General features: G+C 51.8%; 1 protein-coding gene across 5 annotated transcripts in view; it reads left to right on the top strand.

The window, feature by feature from the left end:
* The window catches only part of LOC116463287 (phosphatase and actin regulator 3-like), a 271,936-nt gene that overhangs the window by 187,275 nt on the left and 61,933 nt on the right, over nucleotides 1-22,728 (top strand). For all 5 annotated transcript variants that reach the window (XM_032146324.2, XM_032146327.2, XM_032146323.2 and 2 more), the window contains exons 5-7: nucleotides 3,052-3,261; nucleotides 9,132-9,306; nucleotides 10,049-10,296. In XM_032146324.2, coding sequence (XP_032002215.1) covers nucleotides 3,052-3,261; nucleotides 9,132-9,306; nucleotides 10,049-10,296 — 633 coding nt within the window. The remainder of the gene's footprint in view (nucleotides 1-3,051; nucleotides 3,262-9,131; nucleotides 9,307-10,048; nucleotides 10,297-22,728) is intronic.

Raw genomic sequence — 22,728 nt, 5'->3', positions numbered from 1 at the left:
TGAAAAGAAGGATAAGTCAGTGATGCAGGCCAAGGAGGACAACCTGTCAGTAGCTCAGAGGGATGTAGAACTGGCCCAAGTCAGTGCTTATCTAGTGAAGTCTTATGTGGAGATCAGACATAGAAGATAGATACAGATGGTTGGCTAGGGCTGACCCAGGAGTGGGAACACTGACCCCAGGCTGCTCTTCCTCCCTGGTAATGCTTCCTTTGGTGGCACCTCTGAGCAGGCCCTTGGAGCCTGGTTCAGATGCTGGCCACATTGTCCTGGAGGAGATGAGTCAGAGGAGTACTGAGTAGCTCTAGACAAACCTTCCCCACTATGGTCTCATGTTGGCCTTTCCACCCTTGTAGTGGGCAGGGTCAGGTATTTTATACAGATGTTTGTACAGATGAGGAGACTGAGACTCACTAAGCAAGGTGGAGACCAAAGTCACTCATCTGTAAATAGGTCAAACACATGGAGGAAGGGGGTGGATGCTGGATACCGGTGTAATTGAGGCCAGGTGAGCCATTTCCATGACATCTCTGTCTCCCAAAAGCAGGACTTTGGAAATGTGCTGGGTGACCAGTCCCCTGAGAGCGTGACCCATTCACAAAGAAGCAATCAGGAACAAGAAGTCCTGTAAACCCAAACAATCAAAGCAGGGTGTGAATGCAAGGACCACTTTAAAGGGCTTCAGAATAATAGATGTGTGAATATCTGAAAAGGGGTGGGACCCCCCAGGAGGAAACTTCCTAGAAGAAAACTAGGCCTGGACTGGCTACTGAGAGCTCACCCCATGCCTGGTGGTCTTGGCCAGGAGCTTGGCTGCCGAGGAAATGGGCTGTGAGGTGTGGTGTCCCAAGAATGAGGGTGTCCACTTGCCTGTGCTGATTTACACAAGACAGAAAACTCCACAAAGTTATAACTGGAACCTACATAGAGAAAATGGGCATTTCTATGCTTACCTGTGCCTTAACAAGGACACCTCACAACTATTTTTACTTAGCATAAAAAATTTACATTGATGTTATTATCAGGGCAAAACTTACTAAGTGAAACAACTAATCAGAGTTGTAGACTCTTAGACATTATAGGTTGCAAGTCAGATTACATAATGACAGTCTGAAAGCATAGGAGTCTTAAACCCTTTTTAACAAGTAACACTTCTGAGGATAGTTTAATATAGTAAGAAAAGTAAAATGAAAACAGCACTTTCAATATGGGTATCCATGCAGAACAAAAGAGTATAGAGCCGATTGTAATGGTTGTTCTCAGTTCAGGCCAACATCATAACACAGAGCCGTCTGCCCTCTGCAGTTGGAGTGTGTGTTGTTGGGGGAGAACAACACATACTCCATCTCTGCTTTCAGAGATTTTGTTCTCCAGGCATTAGGAGGGCTCGCCCTTCTGAGATAAGGACTCCATTGTCATGAACTTAACATAAGAAAGGGCTGGGAATGAGATTTTAAAACTTCCAACATGGGCAATAAAGGAACAGAAACTAATGATAGCTAATGGGATACAAGAGGCGTGCAATATTTGCATCTGGTGTTTAGCTCGAGGCTCTCTGCGGACAGGAATTAGGCCTGTTGTAACACTCCCTCCCTTGATGCCTGTGTTTTCAGCACCATGGACAGCACCAGCAGCTAGTGGGAACCTCTGGAAACAGCAGCTGATAGATGAATGAACCCCATAGGAGCTAACACAGTGACCCAAGGACAAGCTCCAGCTCCACCAGGCTTTTCCCTTAGACATACAGTGGGGAAAGTGTTCGTGTCTTCATTGGGTAGTTGTCAAAACTGAATAAGATGATGTGTGCCAGGTGCCTTCCACAGGCCTTAGCACTCAAGAGTGTGCTGAGAGGGCAGGAGGTGAGGGAATGCTGGTCCCAGGGAGACCACCTCTCTTGGATCAGAGGGAAGGAAGAACAGAGATGCTGGGGACAGCAGTTTGGATTCGAGTCAGAAATCCAAGAGGAGCCCCGGTCTGATGACTTCAGTTTCCCCTGTAAAGCTGGAGGTGAAGCTGTGTAGTAGGAGCAGGCAAAGGTGGGAAGCTGGAGGTGGGGAAGGGACAGAAAGGGCTTGAGCAGTCATGCAGAGCACCTGCAGGAGGAAGCTCCTGGCCATGGGTCCTGCAGAGTGACCGTTCTTCCTGAAGTGGACTCTATAGGCTCTTCCTCCTGCAATACTAGGCAAGGGCAGAAGCAGACAAGTGGCAGCTTCATCCCCAGATGAAACTTTTCCAGAGAGTTAAATGGAAAGGAATCCAGGCAAAGGACTTAGGGACTGTTGGTCAGATTGTTGTTGAAATAATGGATGATGGAACCCAAGCCAGGTAAAAAGAGAAATAAGAAAGGGAAGGATTGATGGGTTGAGGGAAAGCTGGGGATGGGCAGGCAGGCTGAGGGGTGGTTGTGATGGAAGTGGATGGAGCCTGAATGAGCAGCTAGAAAGGGAGGGATGAGGGTTCTGGGTGGCCTGACCCTTCCTCCAAGTCAATCCTTCCTATCCTCACTCCCACTCTAGGCTGGCATGCCAGATGTTAGAGCTGCTGCAAACAGACAAATAAGAATGAGAGCTGCTGGACTGGAGGGTTACACTGTGTCGTGGCCACTTCTTGCTTAAACTGAGAAAGAATCCTGTGAGGGGCTCTTGTTAACACAATGCCATGCATGAGTAAATGGAGTTTTGGAGAGATTTAGTAACTTAAGGTCCAGGAATAAATTCAGAGACCACTTGAGCCTGGGTGTGTCTGACTCCAAAACCTGGCATGGTGAACACTGCTCCTAGGGGAGGTGGGAGCTGTGGCATGGACCTCTCATGTGGAAAAAATAACAGAATCCCTAATACTATTGAAATGACTTCCCTCTCTGCATCCTCCTCTCTCTGCTTCTGATGGCTCTATTGAGAGTTGAACTTGCAGGAAGTCAAGTGCCTGTATGAGGTCACTGCTCTGTATGCTCTTCACGATCCCATCCCACTAAACCGTCGTGCTTTGCTCTCTTACTTCCACTGCTGTCAGAGGAAACATGCTTTTGAACTCTCTGCTTTGCCTTTGAACCAGCCAAGATGCCATCTGCATCCAGTGGTGAAGAAGCAGATGCTGGCAGCCTCCTGCCCACCACCAATGAGCTCTCCCAAGCCTTAGCTGGGGCTGACTCCCTGGACAGTCCTCCCAGACCTCTGGAGAGATCCGTGGGCCAACTCCCCAGCCCGCCACTGCTGCCCACTCCGCCACCCAAGGCAAGCTCCAAAACCACAAAAAATGTCACAGGTGGGTCCACATGCATCCTGTCCATCCTCTTTCCTTTCTCTGCCCCATCCATCCATCCTACATTCATCCACCCATCCATCATCTGTCTATTCACTGATTCACTCATCCATCCATCCATCCATCCATCCATCCATCCACCCATCCATCCATACCTTCAACCAGTCTTGATTGGGCACCCACTATGGGCTGGTTCTCATCATTAGCTTCTGTGACTGGGGCTCAGGGCAGGCCCAGAGGAGTAGATCTTACCAAGGAAACTGTGGTTGTCAGGAGTAGACTGCCTAGGCTCCCTCCAGCAAACAGGGCAGTCTCTTTGCAGGAGTCAAAGGGGGCATCTTCTAGGACCTGAATGCGAGAGATGCAGCCAGTTCCCAGGATGGGGCTTGGTTTTAGCTTGGCTTGGCTTTTCTTTTTCTTTTTTCCTTTCTTTTCTTTTCTGTTCTTTTCTTTTCCTTTCCATTCTGTTCCTTTCTGTTCCGTTCCGTTCTTTCTGGATGTTCATGTGTCTGTCTTTCTCTTTGTGCTTCTCTCTGAGTCTCAGTCTCTTTCAGTCAGTCTCTCTCCCTTCCTCCCTCCCTCTCTCTGCTGGTCTCTGTTTTGCTGTTTCACTTTCCCATGAGTTCTGTCCAGCAAGGCAGAGCCAGGAGTAAACAGCAGACATTGGTGGTCAGATAGGGGTGCACAGCTGGACAGAGGCCCCCACAGTCATACACTTATGTAGCTTTTGTCACACTGGCAGAATAATCCTAGCAAGTAGAAATAATTACTTTGCAAGCTTAGGTATTTTTTGTCTGGAATTGACTGCTGCAAACAGGACACATTGATGGTCTCAGGGAAAAAGTAGGCTGTTTATCAAGAGATAATGACTTTTCAGAGTAAAGCCTTGCGTGCTGTCCTTGAAGGCTGTGGGTGTGAAACATGACACATAGCAGAGTTTGACAGTTTTGTTACAATCACCTAACCAGTGATTAACCACCATCAGTAATAGCCATTTGTTGGGTAGGCACGAGGTGCCCCATTTATAGTTGAGAAAACAGGCTCAGGAAACTCCAGTAACTTGTCCCAGGTCCTGGAAATGATTGAGACTTTTGAACCCAGTTTTTGGGCCCAAAGCTTGTTGCTACCACACGTGTGGCCAGGGGCTGGTGCCGTCCCCTCTGTTATCTCACCTAATCCTCATTGTGCTTCTTCGAGTTTTCATGAAAGAGGGAACTGCCACCTTTTGGAAGAGGTGTCAGCTGCTGGGACAGGGAGAGCCCGGGCATGAGCTCGAGAGGGCTGGGTCCCAGACCCTGGCTCTTTTCTGGGGAACTTACTGCCCCTTATGGGGTGAATGTTCAACCTGGAGGTGACTCTTGGGTGGAAACTGCTTTCAGTGGGGCATTTTCCTTCTACACCTAACACGAATTAAGTATTCCGATCTAACTGATGATTCTCAGCCAGACACCGCAGAAACAGGAGGTCAGATGCACCCCACAGGGGGCCTCTTTAGCTGGGACTGCAGATGTTCTGGATGGGTTAGATGTGGGGCTGTGGTGCCCTGTGGTTTTCCCAAGTAGTGTTGGTTTGTGGGAGAATGTGCTGCTGGGTGGGTGGAGGGATGAGTGAGGGGGCGCCCCCTCCACCCCACCGCCCTGAGACTTGGCCCCGGCCGTTCTCCCTGCCAGAACATTCTCCCTTCCTGCTTTGCCTGGTCAGTACCTCTGCATGCTTGGGACCACAGCTCAAGCTGTTTCTCCTTCAGGGGAGCCAGCCCTGACCCCTGACCTCATAGCACCATGTGCCCCATCTTCCAGCATTTACCACATTGCCCCACCTTGTTTAGTGGGTTGAATGGTGTCCCCCCAAAATTCCCATCCACCTGGAACCTCAGAACTGACCTTGTTTGGAATAAGGGTCTCTCAACTGTCATCAAGTTAAAGATCAAGCTGAGCTCATGCTGGATTAGATTAGACCCTGAATCCAACGATAGTGTTCATGTGAGAGGCAGAACAGGACACACAGGGATGGGACTGATGCATCCACAGAACTCCAAGAATTTTCCAGGGAGAGACACCTGGGACGGCATCTCCCTCACGGCCTCAGAAGGAACCAACCCTGCCAGCATCTTGATTGCAGACTTCTGGTCTCCAAAACTGTAAGAGTTGTTCTGTTGCTTTGGGCTGCCCAAGGAGCCATACATGCCTTGTCTGTTGGATGGTTTGCCTCTCTCTAACCACCTGCCCCCAAGACAGTAGTCCCTGAGAGCTGGCCACACGTCTGTGTTCACCGTCAAATCCAAGTGCAGGCATAGTACAGGGCATACAGCAGGCACTCAGCAAGTGCAGATGATGGTTGGATGGATGAATGAATGAGTGAATGAATGCATGCATGTTCTGAACCCTGTCTGTCTGCTTTCTGCATCTTTCTACATCTCTGTAGATGAATCCAAATATTCAGTCTTTGTGTGACATGGCCACACAAATTACAGTACAAAGTTTGAGGCAAAACTGTGCTACTTTGCATTTTGTTATTGTCTTTGTGATGGCTCCCTTTTTCCTCCATTGAAACCTAAAACCATTTAAAGTGCATTCAATTAGTCACCATCCACCTCATTTTATTCTGGAGAACGTATAATTTGTTCCTGGCCCTCAATAACTTGGTAACCCAGAGAGTTTCCTGCCTCTCCCCAGCTTAGGAAGGTCAGGCCTCAGACAGCACAGGTCTTCACTCTGACTCCACACGCCCTAAATTCTGGCGTTCTGTCCCCAGTCTGCGGATTCTTCTGGCTTCCGCCCTGCCCTCAGTTACAAGGACATCAGGGGATACTCGACACATATGCGTTTCCATATGGATTGAATTGAGACTGGGAGGTGGAGGAGGGTGGTTCCGAGCTATGGGCCCTGGCCTGGCTTCTTACTGCACAGACTACATTTTGGTGACTTTGATTTAATTTTCTGAGTTCCTCTTTTTCCTTCTCCTTTGGGAAAAGGTTCATGTGCTTCAGCATGTGAACACTAGATGGCAGCAAAGAAGAAAGTCTCCTTACCTGGGCTTCCCTTGCTGCAGGAGGGACCCTGGCCCAACTGAGTCTCCACCCAAGGCAGGACTGCAGATGTCTTATTCATCTGAGTACTTATAAACCACAGAAATTTATTCCTCATTCATCTGGAGGCTGGAAGTCCAAGACCAAGGTGCCGGCAGATTTGGTGTCTGTGATGAGGGCTTGCTTCCTGGTTCACAGGCCAAATTCCTGGGCTTTCTTGAAAAGTCTTCATCTCTGATCACCCTCTGAGTCACCACAGGCCCATTAAGGTGGGCAGGTTCTCCTCTGCGTGCTGTGGTCCCCACCCTGCCCCCATGGAGAAATTGCAGGAGGTCCTTTGCATTCCTGGGTTTCACCTGCCTGGTCCCTGGAGATGTGTTTACCCTTCTCCCTTTCACCTCTCCTTTACCCCTGCTGTCACCTGGTCCAGTTGGTGACACTCAACTCTGAGGGATGGGAGTCCCACAGCCTCTGCCAAGTGTAAGTGGAGCTGGGTGCGATGTGCTGATCTCAGCCCCCTCCTTTTCCTAGCGGCCTGCCCCTGAGGTGGCTTCCGAGCCTCAGCTTCCTCATCTGTGAAATCGGGGTGACAAGGGGTCCCCTGCACAGGCTGGGTGGGGCGAGCCAGGCAAAGCTCTATGGGGGCCGTGGGGGCAATGCTGGTTGTCACATCTGTGATTGACAGTGGGGCGGAGACCTGGTGGGATCCCAGCTCCACCAAACTGAGTGACAGCGGGCAAACCACGCTGCCTCACTTTCCCTATTTGTACAACAGGGCTAGTGATTCCTTCCTCATGAGGCTGGGGTGAGGAGTACAGGCAATGATGGTTAGAGACAGAGGGGCTGGGGATGCTGAGTGTCACCTGTGTGTGCTCAGGACTGGGGCACTGTCCTGAGCAGGAGCGGCCTGGGGAGGCTGAGGCCAGTGGGGAGAGGACAGCGCCGTGTGCGGAAGCTGGGGATGGGTCTCCCTGCAGCCCCTGCCCTGCCTGGCCACTTCTTGTGTGGCTGGCTCCTTGTCATCTCTCAGGTCTCAGCTCAAAGGTCCCCTCTGCAGAGAAGCCTTTCCTGACCTCCTTCTCCCGAACCAGCTACCACCTCCCCCAGCCCAGCCTAGTACTCTCAGCCCAGCCGCGTGGTGCCCTCTCGCCCCCCTCCCTCTCCTGCTCTCTCTCCCAGCCCTTTTCTCCCCCTCTCCTTCTGTCGCCTACTCTCTTCTACAATCATTTGCTCTCTTTCTGTCTGCCGGGCCTCTGTCTGGCTCCACCAGTCAAGGACAGGGCCTGGCCCGTTTCCCTGTGGCCTGGCCTTGTCTGGCCAAGCAGGTGCTTGTGGAGAAAGTGAAATAACTAAAGTCCTCCACGGGGTTTACCGTTTCCTTTTGGGTTTTGAGGAATAATTTTTATTGATGCTGTCCACATCCTAGGATTATACTGGAAGTTTGTTTCTGGTTTTTAGGGAATGCGGTAGTTTAGATCTGGTTGTTTTCCTGGTGGGATTAAAGGGATCTGGTGTTTGCACCAATCCTTCCAGGACGCTTTTGGAATGAGAATTTGTGCTAAACACCTAAGAGCTTCTGGGCCTGCGCCAGCTGCTGGGCTCCTGAAAAGGAGCTGATGGTCTCATTTTACAGGGAAGGAGGCTAAGCCTTTGAGAGCTTCGGTGACTTGCCCAGAGTCCTGCACACTGGGTAATGGCAGATCAAGAGCAGAGGCCAAATCTGCAGAAGACAAAGCCCATGCTCATTGCTCTTCTGGGCACCTGGCACCTGCTGGCCCGGAGCACATGCAGGAAACCATCACTGAAGGAAGTAGGGGGTGTCCCACTCATTTAGACTTGATTGAGCAAAGCCTGTTTAGAATCATCTTCAAGGTCATTTCATGTACACAAGTGTTTATTGCCCGTGTTTTAAGTGTCAGGCCTGGGGAAACTGTAGGAAGGAAGGTGGACACGGGCCTGCCCGGGAGCAAGAAACAGACGCGGCAACATGATTCACTCCAAGTAAGAGGAAAGGTGTCAGGGCAGGCTCAGGTCCCAGGGGACAGGAGACAGGGGATCTGATCAAGACCTCTCTAAGGAAATGATATTCTAGCAGAGGAGGGGGGAAACATTTCAGGCAGAAAGAACAGCCCATGCAAAGATGCAGATTGGAGGGAGTGTGGTGCCTTCAAAGATGGGAGAGATCTTTACATGCTGGAGTGAAGAGAGTGAGGTGGAGATGCAGCTAGGGAGCCGAGCTGGGCCACCTCCAGGGACCTTGAGACTGGGCCATGAGTTCGAATCACGTCCTAAGGAAAATGGGAGAGCGATCCAATTCACCTTCTCGGGTGATCCTCCTGGCAGAGGTACAGGGAGAGGGTTGGAGCCCAGAAATTTATTCCTTACTGTTCTGGGGGCTGGAAGTGCAAGCCCAAGGTGCTGGAACAGACGCTGTGGGGAGGGCAGAGTGGACCATGGTGTTCATCCAGGCTGAAGGGTGGCTGCACAGTTTCTTCCGGGTTTCCCAAGAACAAGAAGCAGCTTCAGGAAGCTGAATTCATAGCAGAGAAGCAGGAAGGAGGCTTTTCTAAGCCCGACGCCCTGCAGGGAGGGTGCTGGTGCTGGCGTCTGCAAGGATCGGCCCCTAACAGGGTGTGCCCCACAGATGGAGCAGAACTGGACAGAGATGCACCCTGGCCTCTAGCCTTGGGAGCAGGGATCCTGGTCCAGCATCTTGGCATTAGTTGGGGCTGCCTCCTGGAGGTGCAGGGGAGTGTCCTTTCCGCTCATGGTCTCCAGTCTCAGCAAAACCCTTGGTCCCAGCTCCTGAAGACTTACGTTCTTGCTGCTTCCTCCCACACCCCAGGCCAAGCCGCACTCTTCCAAGCCTCCAGCATGAAGAGTGCCGACCCTCCCCTCCGGGGCCAGCTCTCCACACCCACGGGGTCTCCGCATCTCACCACGGTCCACCGGCCTCTTCCCCCAAGCCGCGTCATTGAGGAGTTGCACAGGGCGCTGGCCACAAAGCACCGCCAGGACAGGTGAGGCCCTGCCACATGAGGGAGACCTGTGCTGCCAGAATCCCTGCCTGGCCAGCCTCAGGCTGTGCAGCTCATGCCACACCCAGGGCCCCGGCTGGGTCTCCCGTTCTACAGTCACTGTCTTGAAATTCCTGATAACTTCCGAACAAGGAAGCCACATTTTCATTTTGCACCTCGCTCTGCAGATTACATAGCTGATCTTGGTTCCCACATTCTGGGATGGGGTGCACAGTGAATGTGCACTGTGGGAACCTGGCCACCAAGTCCTGTGCATGAGCCCCTCAGGACCCAGGGTGGGGTGGGAGCTTTGCAAGAGAGAATGACTTAGAGAGAAGTGGCTGTTCCACTTTGTCCCAGGACGCTGAGGGCTTCATTGTTGTCACTGGGCAAGAGTGTAAGGCAGCCTAGGCCTGCAGCTTACTCTTATTTTGGATCACATGTGTCGCATGGACTGTGAAAGATTAGAGGTAAAATAGGTAACGGGAGACAGTATAGTTTGGAGGAATATTAGACAAAATTGTCCTTCTCAGTTTTTGTGAAGTCCTCGCCCTGAACGTTGATTGCACTACATTTTGGCAGGTTTTATTACTTGCATGTTCTGTGCTTTTCAAAACAGCGTGTTGTAAACAGCCATTTGCCTTGAACTCAAATCCTCATGCTTCTTCTTGTGTGTCCAGGATAAAAACCCTGGGTTTCTGGGTGAAGGGGGTAACCTATAACCTGAACCATCTTTCTGGTTTAGCTTTCAAGGAAGAGAAAGTAAAGGGTCTCCAAAGAAGCGGCTGGATGTCCGTCTGTCGAGGGCGTCCAGCGTGGAGCGGGGCAAGGAGAGGGAGGAGGCTTGGAGCTTCGACGGGGCCTCGGAGAACAAGCGAACTGCCGCTAAGGAATCTGAGGAGAACAAGGAGAACCTGATCATCAATTCTGAACTCAAGGACGACTTGCTTTTGTATCAGGACGAGGAGGCGCTGAATGACTCCATTATTTCTGGTGAGGAAAGGATGGCCCATTAAGTGTGGGGATCTCGGCCAGAGGTCTAGTGTCACCAGGGGGTCGGGGACAGAGCTCGTGCCTGGGGGAGGAACAGGTCGAGGGGGTGCACTTGGGGAGAAACAGGAGGGGGGCTGTGTCCTCTGGAAATGAGCCTCTCCTGAAACAAGCTGGGGTGGGGGTGCACAGCCAGGCTTAGAGCAGGGAATTAGAAAATACCCTGGGGAAATTGTTTTGAGAGTTGCATATTAGTTTTCATGTGTATGTGAAAAAAAACCCACAAAAATGGTGAAGCAAGTGACTTTGAGAATGCCACCCCTGAGGACAGTGTGGCGGACAGTATATAGGTGATGTACAGATGCTCAGTGTACAGAAGTTATAGCAAAAAAAAAAAAACAACAACTGTAACAAGTAAAGCAAGGTGAGATGGAAGCAGGAGGAGAGGGAGGGAGAGACATTGCTCTATTGATCCCAAATGGCCGTCTCAGAAGTGGTGTGAACAGGACAGGCAGCGTATGCTTGTTTGGGAGCAGATGCTCACAGGGTCCTTGGAAGCCAGCTCGGTATTTGTCCTCATGGTGCATTCTCGAGGTCAGAGTAATTGCTCCGTCCTACCCTTGAGGACTCCAGGGCTCGGGACGATAGAGGCCTGCAGACCACCCTGTGATGAAGGGAGAATGAGGCTCAGGCTGGGGGTTTCCCTCCCAGCTGGTACCGGCTGTGCGGGGCCCTCTGGTTACTCCCAGGAAGGTCCAGGGTGGCCGTGGTGGTTGGCCTGCAAGGGAAGAATCAGGAAGCGTTCGTTGCTGTTGTTCCTGGAAGCATCTCATGGTGACTGTTACAGGCATGGGCAGAGCTCAGGCCATGTCTCCCTGGGTGTCTGTGGGGAGCAGGAAAGGGCATCAGATGTCGGTGCTGACCCTGGCTGGTACTGAAGGCATGCGGTGGGTACTGTGATGGGTGGACAGGCTGGCAGCCCAGGGCTCCATGGCCTCCCGCTTCCTGCTGCTCTGGAGCCTTTCCACCGGGTCCGAGGAAGCAATTCTGAATATGTGGCTGCAAAACATGAAAGGGGTGGGGGTGCTGTTACCTGTGTGTTTGGAGGAGGCCGACTTCCACCGCGGAACCAGTGTCTTTGTGGCAGAAACTAGGAGCTGCTCACTGGCCTGAGGGCACCGACGTCTCTGAAGAGGCTGGAGCCTGTGGTGTTCTCCAGACTCATCAGGCCCTGGAATCCTTGCCCTTAAACACCTGTGAGCCTCCAGCAGAAGGGTGCTATGTGGGTGCACTTCTGAGAACAGCTGGTGTTGGGGTGGTCAAGGGCTAGAGGAGGGTCCCTCAGCCTCAGCACTAGTGGCATGAGGCCAGGCGATTCTCTGCTGGGGAGAGGGCCATCCTGGACACACTAGGATATTCTGCAGCATCCCTGGCCTCTCCACACTGGATTCCCCCAGTGAAGACAACCTAAAATGTCTCCAGACTTGGCCAGATGTCCCTGAGGGGCAGAATCACCCCCAGCTGAGAATCACTGGCATAGTCTGTGCCCCTGGTTTGGGGGTGCCCTTCCATAAGTCCCTTACCCACTCCAGGACACATGCTTTCATTGGTGAGAGGGAGATGGGAACTGCTTCCTCTCGACATTGACAATGTCAACAGCCAGGGCCCTTTACCGGGTGTTTCTTGTGTCCGGGACGCTGGTCTAAGGTTGTAACAAGAAATGTTTTGTCCTCACAGGAGCCCCATGAGGCTGATGACATCATAGTCCTTATTTTACAGATGCGTAAACTGTGGCATAGGGAGGCCGTGTAACTGGCCATGGCCATGCAGCTCGTTAGTGCCAGACTGGGACTTGAACCCAGGCTGCCAGTGCCAGCTTTCCGCTCTGTGCTAGACCCTCTCTGAGGATGAGTGGATTAATCCACGTCAGCCCTTGGCACAGGGCCTGGCTCAGGGTGTACCTCGGAGAGCACTTCTTCCTGTCCTCAGCAGCCACACGGGGAGGAGAGCCCCTGGGGAGGAGAGCCCCTGGGGAGGAGAGCCCCTGGCCCAGAAGGGTCTCCCAGCTTGACTTTCCTTTAGGGCATTATTAGGCCGTCCAGATGCAGTGTCCTCACACCTGGCATTAAAGGCATAATGCAGTCATCTTATTTAAACACAGAAGAGGATGGGAATCTGCGTTTCACCTCTCGGGAGCCTCAGGCCTGGCCCGGATGTGCCCTCAAAAAACTTTGTGGCAGCATGGTTGAGACGCAGAGTTTGTGCACTGGAGATGGCATCAAAGCACACCTAGTGGCACCCTTGGCTCCCGCCTCTGTCCCTCCCGCCCAGCGCCTGCCTTCTCTGAGTGCTCTGCACAGGGACGCCTCCTGCTCAGCCAGGTGGCCTGGTCACAGCCAGCTGTGTTAGCCTCTTGTGGCTGTTGTAACACCTTATCATCTGCTGGGTGGCTTATGACCACAGAATTTACTCTTCTGCAGTTCTGGAAGCTAGAAATCCAAAATCAAAGTGTGGGTAGGGTCGTGCTCTCTGCGAGTGCTCCAAGGAGGAGCCATTCTCTTCCAGTTTCTGGTGGTTCCTGCGTTCTTGGCCTGAGACTCCCAGCCCTGCCTCTGTGGGCACATGGCCATCTCCTCTCCCTCCTTCCTCTCCCCTTCATATAAGGATAGTCATTGCAGGCAGGGCCCATCTGGATAATCCTGGATCATCTCCTCATCTAGAGATTAACTTAATTACTTCTGCAAAGATCCACTTTCCAAATAAGGTCACTTTCACAGGTCCTGGGGATTTGGACTTGGGCACATCTTTTAGAGAACCCCCTTTCAACCCCCTGATTCCACTCCTCTTGGTTAACTCGTTCCTCTTCTCATTGAGCCAAAGCTAGGCTCTGGGCTTTGACCCACAAAGCCCCCTCCATCCCTGGGACCTCTGTGGCTGGGCCGGTCCATGGCCTCCAACAGAACGTGCTGTGAAGCTTGGACTTGGCCCTGGGCACGTCCCTCCCCTGTCCCTGCCCCATTTCCTTGTTGTCAGATCGAAGGCCCTCATTGTTGGCTTCTATGACAACACTGAACCTTCCTTCCTAGCTGAGACACAGTTGCAGATTCACACTAATTCTTGTTGTTCTCTATTCTCTGTCTCTTTGCTACCTATCAATTACTTATGTTGACTGTCTAATTTTGTCTGTATGAGGGATCATGCTGGTATCTGTCTGTGTCCCGTGGTGTGTCCATCATCCCATGGTACCTGGTTCTAACAGTCAGTAAGCAACTGTTGGAGGTGTGGCTTTAAACACATCTGTGACCCTGATGAATCCCTGATTTGTCCCTCGAGCCAACAGCCCCTAAGCTCCAGGGTGTCTCTGTGGACTGTACGCATCCGCGTGGGGACTGGTGCGCATTGCACAGCTTACATCTCCAGATCTCGGTTCCCATCTGTGCCCTGGGCTGGGACTCTTCCCCATTTCAATCAATACATCTTAGCCTCCTGCGAAGCTTTTGGCTTTGTGCTGATGTCCAGATGACCCTGAAGTCCTCTCTGCTCCCCTTGGAGCAGTTCACGGGTCCAGCCAACTCCCTCTTCTCTGGCAATGGCTCGCTGTGCTCTCCTGCCTGGACTTGGCCTCCAGGCGGTCTCTCTGTGCCACCATTGCCCCATTTCTAGTTCATTCTCCACACAGGTGGCCACAGGACCAGGGTCCCATGGAAGTTGGATAATGTCACCTCTTGCTTAAATCCCTCCAGTGGCTCCCTGAGGCACTGAATGCCACATCCTCCCCAGTGTCTGTGGCCCCACCCCATGTGGCCTGCCTCCCTCTCCTGGCTTGCCTCTCCCTTGGACCCAGCCCATGGGCCTCCCTGATGGTCCTCACACCCCAACCACAGTCCCTGAGACTCTTGCTGTCCCTGGAGGTGTGCATGGCTCCACCGCGTTTAAAACATCGCTCAGTGCAGGAAGCCACCTGGCCGCCGTGTGGCAACACTTGGCCCCTTCTTCTCACCCAACCTTATTTTCCCTATGGCAGGGTCCCTGACCCCAATATCATTGGCTTTGCCCATGCAGCCTCTCTACCAGCACGTGGGCTCCGAGAGACCAAGTCTTCGCCTCTGTAGTTCTTACAGCTCACGAGTGCTAAGTGCAAAATAAATATCAGTTAAATGAATGAGCCAGAATGGGCCAATGGGGGGTTAGAGGAGCCAGTGCCTGTAAAGTACTAACAGGTCCAGGTCCGGGGAGCCCTCATCCCCGTACTGTTTCTCCCATGGTGTGGCTCGGACCCGAGCCTCTTGTTATTTGTCCTCGAAACCTGGTGTCCGTAAGTGAATACGGAGTTGGAGCTGGGGTCTGAGATTGGGGGAAGGTAGCACTCATGGTAGAAACTCATTCTGGAAACTGCTGTCGTGAACGTGGCCCAGGCCCACCGCTGTAGTGCACTGTGCAACGTGTTACAGGGGATGTCATCTGCAAACCCTGGGTGAGGTCCCCTTTCCTCCATGGGTCTTTTGTGGGCCAAGGTCAGGGTTCCTGTCTGACCCTGAGAAACTCCTTGTTGAGGGCTGGGCTCATTGCACAAACTGGCAGGTATGTCTGGGGTGCAGCCTCCAGCCATTTGCAAATTGAGCTTTCTGTGTGCTGGTCCCAGGGTATACAGTCTAGGGTCCCTGAAGCCCTGAAATCAAGTGCAGAAAAGAGTGATTTGCTTTTGTCACATTCTCAACTATGTCCCCAATGCTCCAGAAGTGATAAATCTCTGAGATAAAATGCTGTGGGAAAATTCAATATTGGTCATAGAGAAAGTCTATAAATGTTGCTTTTTTGGGGGAAAATTACTCACAGTAGGAAAGGCCTGTAAGAGTATTTTGTTTTGCCTGGTGCAGACAATGGTGAATAATGGTTGTTATTTGCTTCTCTCTGCAGTGTGTTGGGTTCAAACCCCATTCCCACTGTCTCGCCTGATATGTTATTTTCGCATCTTCATGGTGTGAAAGCAGAAAAGCACCAGGCAGCAAATTAATCAATTATTAATCGCAACAACTACTATTTTATTCATTTGATTATCCATTTATTCTCTCTCTCCCTCTCCATCTCCGTCTCCCTGTCTTTCCCCTGTTGAGGGAGGCTTGGCAGACATTGTCTTATCTCATGTGAAAAAGAAAATTTTTGTTATCAAACATTTTTGTGAACTTCAATTCTCTATTAGAATGGAGAATGCATCTGCATCAGAATTTAATTTTCGGAAATGGTGGAGGCCCTATGCCCACATGCACACGCGTGCCCTCACACAAAGGCTTGCACACGGGATGCCTTCGTGGGTATGCCTGGTCAGTGGTGGGTGAGCAGGGCCTTGCGCGCATTCTCCAGTCATCAAAAGCGAATTTTATGAGAAACAGTCTTTGTGTTGTCACTGCCCCAAGATTTAAGTTTTAAAACCTGTCAAGAAAAAGATGTTTGTGTTTTGTCTTTTCTCTGCGCTGAACCCAAGAGTCATGACCACAGCTGTCTGGTTTGTCACAGTGTCCCGGCTCTGGGCCCAGTAGAAACACGTGAGGAGGGAGAGCGAGGGACTGAGGGGCTGCTATGGGAATCAGGGCTGCAAGGGAAGAACCTACTGATGCAAGAAAGCTGACTTCTCCAGAGCCCCCCAGCTGCCTGTGCTGCTCCTCCTCCTCCAGACAGCTTCTCCCAGGTGTTCATGACAGCAAGGCTGCAGGCTGGGACTCACCACTGTGTCTCACCTGGGCCCATGTAAGCACAGCCCAGGCCCTCCACTTCATCCATGCTGGAGTCTTAGTCCCTTTGAGTTGTCATAACAAAATCCCTAGACTCTGTTCTGTGTCTTACAAACAACAGAAATTCATTCCTCACAGTTCCAGAGACAGGGAAGTCCAAGATCAAGGTTCTGACACGTGGGGTCTGGCGAGGCCCCACTTTCTCATAGATGGTGCCTTCTATGTGTCCTCACATGGCAGAAGGGGCCACAGAGCTCTCTGAGGCCCCTTTCCTAAGGGCACCAATCCCATTGGTGAGGGCTCCACCTAATGACCTAATCACCTTCCAAGACCCTACCCCCCAAATACCATCACATCGGGGTTAGGCTTCAACATAGGAATTTTGGGGGACACAAACGTCTGGCCCCTGGCATTGGGAATGTCGCAGGGAGGGCTGTCTGTGCAGGGTGGGCCTCCGTCTCTGGGGCTTACTCTATGTAGTGAGACTCGCTGCAGGGTTTGGCCACCCCACTTGCCTCCACATGTTTCTTTCTAGCTCTGTGACCTTGGAAAAGTTTCTTAACCTTTCTGTGTTTCGGTTATACCCCTTGTAAATGGGGGTGACAACAAAGTTCTTATGAAGGTAAACAGGGGTGCTCACCGAAGTATAGCTTTGTCTCATTGTGCTCAGCATTCTGGTTGTCATGGTAATTAGCACTGTCATCCTCATCACTGTGGCTGAGGAGCATGCAGGAACAGGGAAGAACTGGGCATCCACCACTCATCAAAATCCTGCCTCACAGGCATGAAGCACAGTTTAGCTCCCAGTTTGTCAATGTTCCATAGCTGATTTGTGCTTTCCCTCATTCCTCGGCCAGGTCATCAGTGAGAGCGTTGATGTCCCTGCCGCTGCCTGGGTACATCTCTTCTCCATCCACATATGCAATTGATGTGTTTGTGTAGCTGGCTGTGGTTTTGCTTGCCTGCTTAGCAAGGGACAAGGGCAAGGAGAATTAATCGCTGGGGTCCACGTGCCAGGACAGTCTTGTGGGGACCTTTGGGTCGGTCAGGAGAAACAAGCCCCAAGAAGGCCTCTCGATGGCACCTGCCATGAGCCACCTGTCCCAGACCAGGTTAGGTAACCCACGGCGCCCAGCCTCAGATTACTCTGCCCACTGGATTGACCCTGGGCAGGTGGTGGCACATCTGGGCCCTGGCTGCCTGTCGGTAGCTCACAGGTGATGTCAGTGACCCCCTTGTCAGGTTGTCCCGGGGGCGGATGAGACAACGCTCATGGAGGGCCTGGCCTGTGTGGGGCACATGGCGCTCACATGGTAGCCCTGCTGCCAAGGTTTTCTGAGGGTGTGTCCCAATAGCAAAAGAAAAAAAATCTGATATTCGTACATTATTTATGAACTATACATTAGAGGTACCATGCTAATATACTGCGTACTTTATAAAATGTACATGCAAGATAGTAATAAAAGGTGACCCGAGAGAGTGACTATGTACATATTGATATGTTCTAGCATAGCCTGCCCCACTGTGTCCTAGGAGCGAGGCCCTAGGAAGTGCATTTCAGCAAGCACAGGGGGGTTCTAGTGCTGGTGCAGGAGTGGAAAAGTAAATACTAGCCCCCACAATCCCATGAGTCAATTCCAGTCAGCTAGGCTGTACAAGAGTAAAGGGACATATGGGATTTCCCGGCTTTATAGATTCTTTTTAAAGCTTCTTAAGACACACCCTTGCTGTGTATTCAACAAGTACTGTATGTCCCAATCTAGGCCTGAAGGATTCTAAGGAGAAACTAGACACAGTCTCCAACCCTCTAGGAACTCATGACTGACCTTAAAAGCTGATGTTCACCATAAACTCAACAACGCAAAAGAGGGCTGGGTCGGGAGTTGAAATGTGTCTTAGTCCGGTTTTCACACTGCTGATAAAAACATACCTGAGACTGGGTAATTTATAAGGAAAAAGAGGTGGTTGTATTTTTCATTTTGTTTTGTTTTGTTTTTTGTTTTTTTTTTTCTAAGATGGAGTCTTGCTGTGTTGCCCAGGCTGGAGTGTCATGGCACGATCTTGGCTCACTGCAACCTCCACCTTCTGGGTTCAAGCAATTCTCTTGCCCCAGCCTCCCAAGTAGCTGGGATTACAGGTGCATACCACCATGCCTGGCTAATTTTTGTATTTTTAGTAGAGGCAGGGTATCACCATGTTGGCCAGGCTGGTCTCGAACTCCTGACCTCAGGTGATCCACCCACTTCGGCCTCTCAAAGTGCTGGGATTACAGGTGTGAGCCACCACACCCAGCCAGAGAAAGAGGTTTAATGGACTTACAGTTGCACCTGCCTGGGGAGGCCTCACAATCATGGTGGCAGGAAAGAGAGAATGAGAACCAAGCAAAAGGAGTTTTCCCTCATAAAACCACCAGATCTCATGCGACTTATTCACTACCACGAGAAAAGTATGGGGGAGACCACCCCCATGATTCAGTTACCTCCCACTGGGTCCCTCCCACAAAACTTGGGAATTATGGGAGTTGCAATTCAAGATGAGATTTGGGCGGGGGCACAGCCAAACCGTATCAAAATCCTAAGACAAATGTATGACGCCAAGAATGTGGTGACACGGGCATTGGATGACATGGAGAATGTTACACGGAGAGAGGCGACACTCAGGCAGTTCCTGGTATTGTCTAAATGTAAAGAAAACCCTCTTCGCAGGCTCCAGGACCCTTTCCCCAGCAGACATACTTGAAAAAAGGGAATGCTAAGGTGTTATTTGAATGCCATTTTAAGTGTGGGGAGGGTGTACTGAAAGGCTTCATGCAGTGTATCCTTTTGTAAAGTGAAGAGCCACCTGCAGCGAGTGAGGACTCTCCCACAGTCATCTCCATGGTGACTTCACAAAACAGCAGGCAGCCCCTGCCTTTTCTTGAAAGTTGGGGCTAGAGATTTGAAAGGCTGTGGAAACCCAGCCACTCCCCGCACAGACACCAGATGGCGCTGGAGATGCTCGCTGGGATGCAGGATGCTTGGGAGAACCTCGTCTCAGGGCGACCTGGTGGGCATCTTGCAGCGGAGGCAAGTCTGGCCCAGGGTGGTTCTGGCTGAGCACCAAGCAGCAGAGCTATCAGAGTGGGAACGCACAGCCCCAGTGACAATCAGCTGAAACAGGGCTGCCCACCCCGCCCCGCCCTTTTTTTTTTTTTTTTTGAGCTATTACTTCCCATCAAGTACCTTGATAAGCATTTTTCATGCATTTTATTGCCTAAGTCCCTTGACAAGGTGATGAGACAGCTGCTATTACTGCTTTTTTGTGTGTTAACAGTAGAGGAAAACGAAGCAAAGAGAGGGGATGAAACTTGCCCATTTTGAATCCAGGGCTTTCCAGCTCCACAGCACATGACTGTAGCCCACTGTTTGTCCAACGCGTGAGCACACCATAGGTGCCAGGCACTTCCCTGGGTGCTGTGGACACAGCGATACAAGCCAGGGTCCCAGCCCGCAGGTGCCTATAGCAGGGAGGAGGCAGGACCCCCCAGGAGGTGATTTCAAGATTGGGGGATGAGCACCAGATGGATAAGGCAAAGAATACTCTGTGATTTGTGCATCTGAAAGCAGCCACTCTGGGCCAGCCATGTGCTTATAAAAGCATTGGCAGGAACTGTATCGGTCTCCCTGGGGCCTGGGCCTCTGCACTTTGCAGGCTCCGCAAGGGTGAAGGTCAACCTTGTGTGTCTTCTTGGCTGGGCTGTCCCACCCAGCTATTGAAATGCTAGTCTGGGTGTTGCTGTGAAGGTATTTTGTAGATGTGATTGTCACCTGCAGTCGGTGACTTTAAGGGGCTTTGAGTGGCCCTCTCCAGTCAGTTAAAGGATTGAGAATAAATTGGAGTTTCCCAGAGAAGAGGAAATCTTGCCTCAAGCCTGCGGTATCCGCTGCAGCCGCTGGCCTGCCTTCCAAATCCAGGACTTTACAGCCCCCACGATCGCATGAGTCAGTTCCTTAAAATAAATTTCTTAAAGCACACACATATGCACATATATGTGTGTATATATATATAGAATGTGTATGTACATACATGTATATGTACGCATATGTATATGTGTGTGTGGTGTGTGTCTATCCCATTGCTTCTGTGTCTCTGGAGAGCCCTGACCCAAACACCGGGTGACTCTCAAGAGCTGCCAGGATGGAGAACCAAAGCTTTAAAATGAGGAGTCCTGGTCATCGAGGTAAAGGCTTTCCACATAGGGATGGCTTGAGCCTGGGTGTGGAAGTGAGACGCATGAGGTGCACAGGGTAGCATGGTTGTTGCAGAGCCCAATGTAAGACCTAGGGACTGGCCATGGAGAGAGACCTTTATTCACCCCGAAAAGAAAGCTGGAATTCAAAAGACACCAAAGTGTGAAGCCTCTGAGGGTTGTCCCAAGTCACTCACCTCCTGGCTATGTGGCCTTGGACCACACTGTGGGACGTTGTCATCTGCAAAATAGGAAAACTAAATCCTAGCACCTGCCTCATAGGGCTGCGGGGAGATGACGTGGGAAACGCATTCAAAGGCTACCTGTGGGCCTGGCATACAGCAGGGGCTCATTCGATCTTGGCTGCTCTTGCTGCCATTGGTGGGAAGCGGTGCAGGATCTCCTGCAGCTGAACTGATCTTTCTGGAGCACAGACCTGATGCTGTCTGTCATGATTCAAGCCTTTGAAAGGGCCCCAGGTGGGCTCCAGAGGAAAGATAGGGAGGGGCCATGAGGAGGCCCGGGCAGGAGGGGATGGGGTCTGCAGGGAGCGTCAGAGTCAGCTCCAGCCGCCGTAACAGGATACCACAGAGTGGGTGCCTGAAACGACAGACGTTTGTTTTCTTACCATTCTAGAGGCTGAAAGTCCAAGAACAAGGGGATTTCCGGTGAGGCCTCTGAGTCCTTACGGGGCTGTTCCCCTGTGTGCTGGTTGGTGAGAGTGGGTGGTGAGTACTCTGGCCTCTGTTTCCTCTCCAAGGACACCAGTTCCATCACATCGGGGCCCCACTCTTGCAACTCCTTTAACCTTAGTTACCTCCTTACAGGCCCTACCCGCAAATACAGTCACACTGTGGGTCAAGCCTTCAACTTGTGAATTCTGAGGCAGAGCGGTGGTCCACAGTTGAGTCATAATGTGGGAGACTGAGGCAGAGAAGAGAAATTGGTAGGAGCTGGGGAGTGGGGATGGTGCTGCTGGACTCCGTTCTTGGAGCTGTGGGCCCCTGGCTGAAAGAGAATATGCAGAGGGGAGGAAGCGGGCGATGATTCACCAGCGACCTGAGTTGACTAGAGGGGCCCTGCCCAGCTCCACGCTGACAGGGACCATATAGTCAGTCAAGAGCGTTTATTGAGCACCTCCTGCATGCACTGTGAGGAAAGCCAAGTCACATCCACAGAGGAAGGCCGTGGTCAGCAGCACCAGCATCTGTCCGGTGGGTGTGTCCCTGGCATGTGGCACCAGCACAGCGCGTGAGGTCTGATCCTCAAAGCTGCTTCATTTTGTTTTCCAATGGCCCTCTGCATCCCCTGCTTCTGGTGGAACCCAGGTAGCACTAGACTTTTCTGTTTATTTGTAGGTAGTGAACCGCCACTCAGTCTGAGTCGTAAACACTGTTTGGATTCAGAGGTCAGAATATCCTTCCCCTGTGATGCTCCAACTTCTAAGTCAGTTCGGTGTTTTGCCGGCTCCCTCCTCAACTGAGCCCCTCCGTGGCAGGAGGCCTGGGGTTGGGATCCTCCCCTTTGCCCTGCTCACTCCCCAGCTTCGGCGTGTGTGCCCCCAGGGAGTGCAGGCTAGCCTGGGATCTGGGGGCCTTGGCTGGGCTCTGAGCTCTGTGTGGCCATTCAGTTTGCCCACTTGGGTCCCAGTCTGTGGGGCTGGGACCTGCTGGAGGTTCAATTTCCCTTTAAAAAAGGTCATGGTGATCCCTCTGAGAATTACTTTGAGAAACTGGCAACTCAATGATGTGAGATTGCCTGCTCCAAGGCCCTTCTGTGGAGGACGGCGAGGGCTGCTGTGGCCTCCTGCTCCTCTCTCTTTAAAATGAGCAGGTCCATCCGCAGCAGCCCAGGCAGCAGCTCTAGGGGCAGAGCCATCGAGGACCTAGCGGAGCTATCCTGACACTTCAACAGGTCAGGGTGGCCACTGTGCGTGGCATGGCACTTAGCACAGCTGAGCAGTTAAAGGGCCATATGGAGGGCCCTCTGTGTGGTTGACAGGTGTCCATGGAGCACTCTCGGTGCCATTGACGGGTGTGCGTGGAACGCTCTCTGTGCCATTGACGGGTGTCCATGGAACACTCTCTGTGCCGTTGACGGGTGTCCATGGAGCTCTCTCTGTGCAGTTGACAGGTGTTTACAGAAGTCTCTTTCTGAACAGTTGACGGGTGTCCATGGAACACTCTCTCTGCAGCTGACAGGTATTTGCAGAAGTCTCTTTCTGTGCAGTTGATGGGTGTCCATGGAACACTCTCTGTGCAGTTGATGGGTGTCCATGGAATACCCCCTGTGCAGTTGACAGGTGTTTACAGAAGTCTCTTCTGTGCAGTTGACAGGTGTGCATGGAACACTCTGTGCATTTGACAGGTGTCCATGGAACACTCTCTGTGCGTTTGACAGGTGTCCATGGAACACTCTCTGTGCAGTTGACGGGTGTCCATGGAACACTCTCTGTGCAGTTGACGGGTGTCCATGGAA

This window comes from Hylobates moloch, unplaced genomic scaffold (genome assembly GCF_009828535.3).
Source record: "Hylobates moloch isolate HMO894 unplaced genomic scaffold, HMol_V3 SCAFFOLD_32, whole genome shotgun sequence".
In the NCBI taxonomy this organism is placed as follows: domain Eukaryota; kingdom Metazoa; phylum Chordata; class Mammalia; order Primates; family Hylobatidae; genus Hylobates; species Hylobates moloch.
The sequence above is the reverse complement of the archived record's forward strand: the minus strand, read 5'-3'. Positions and strand labels throughout refer to the sequence as shown.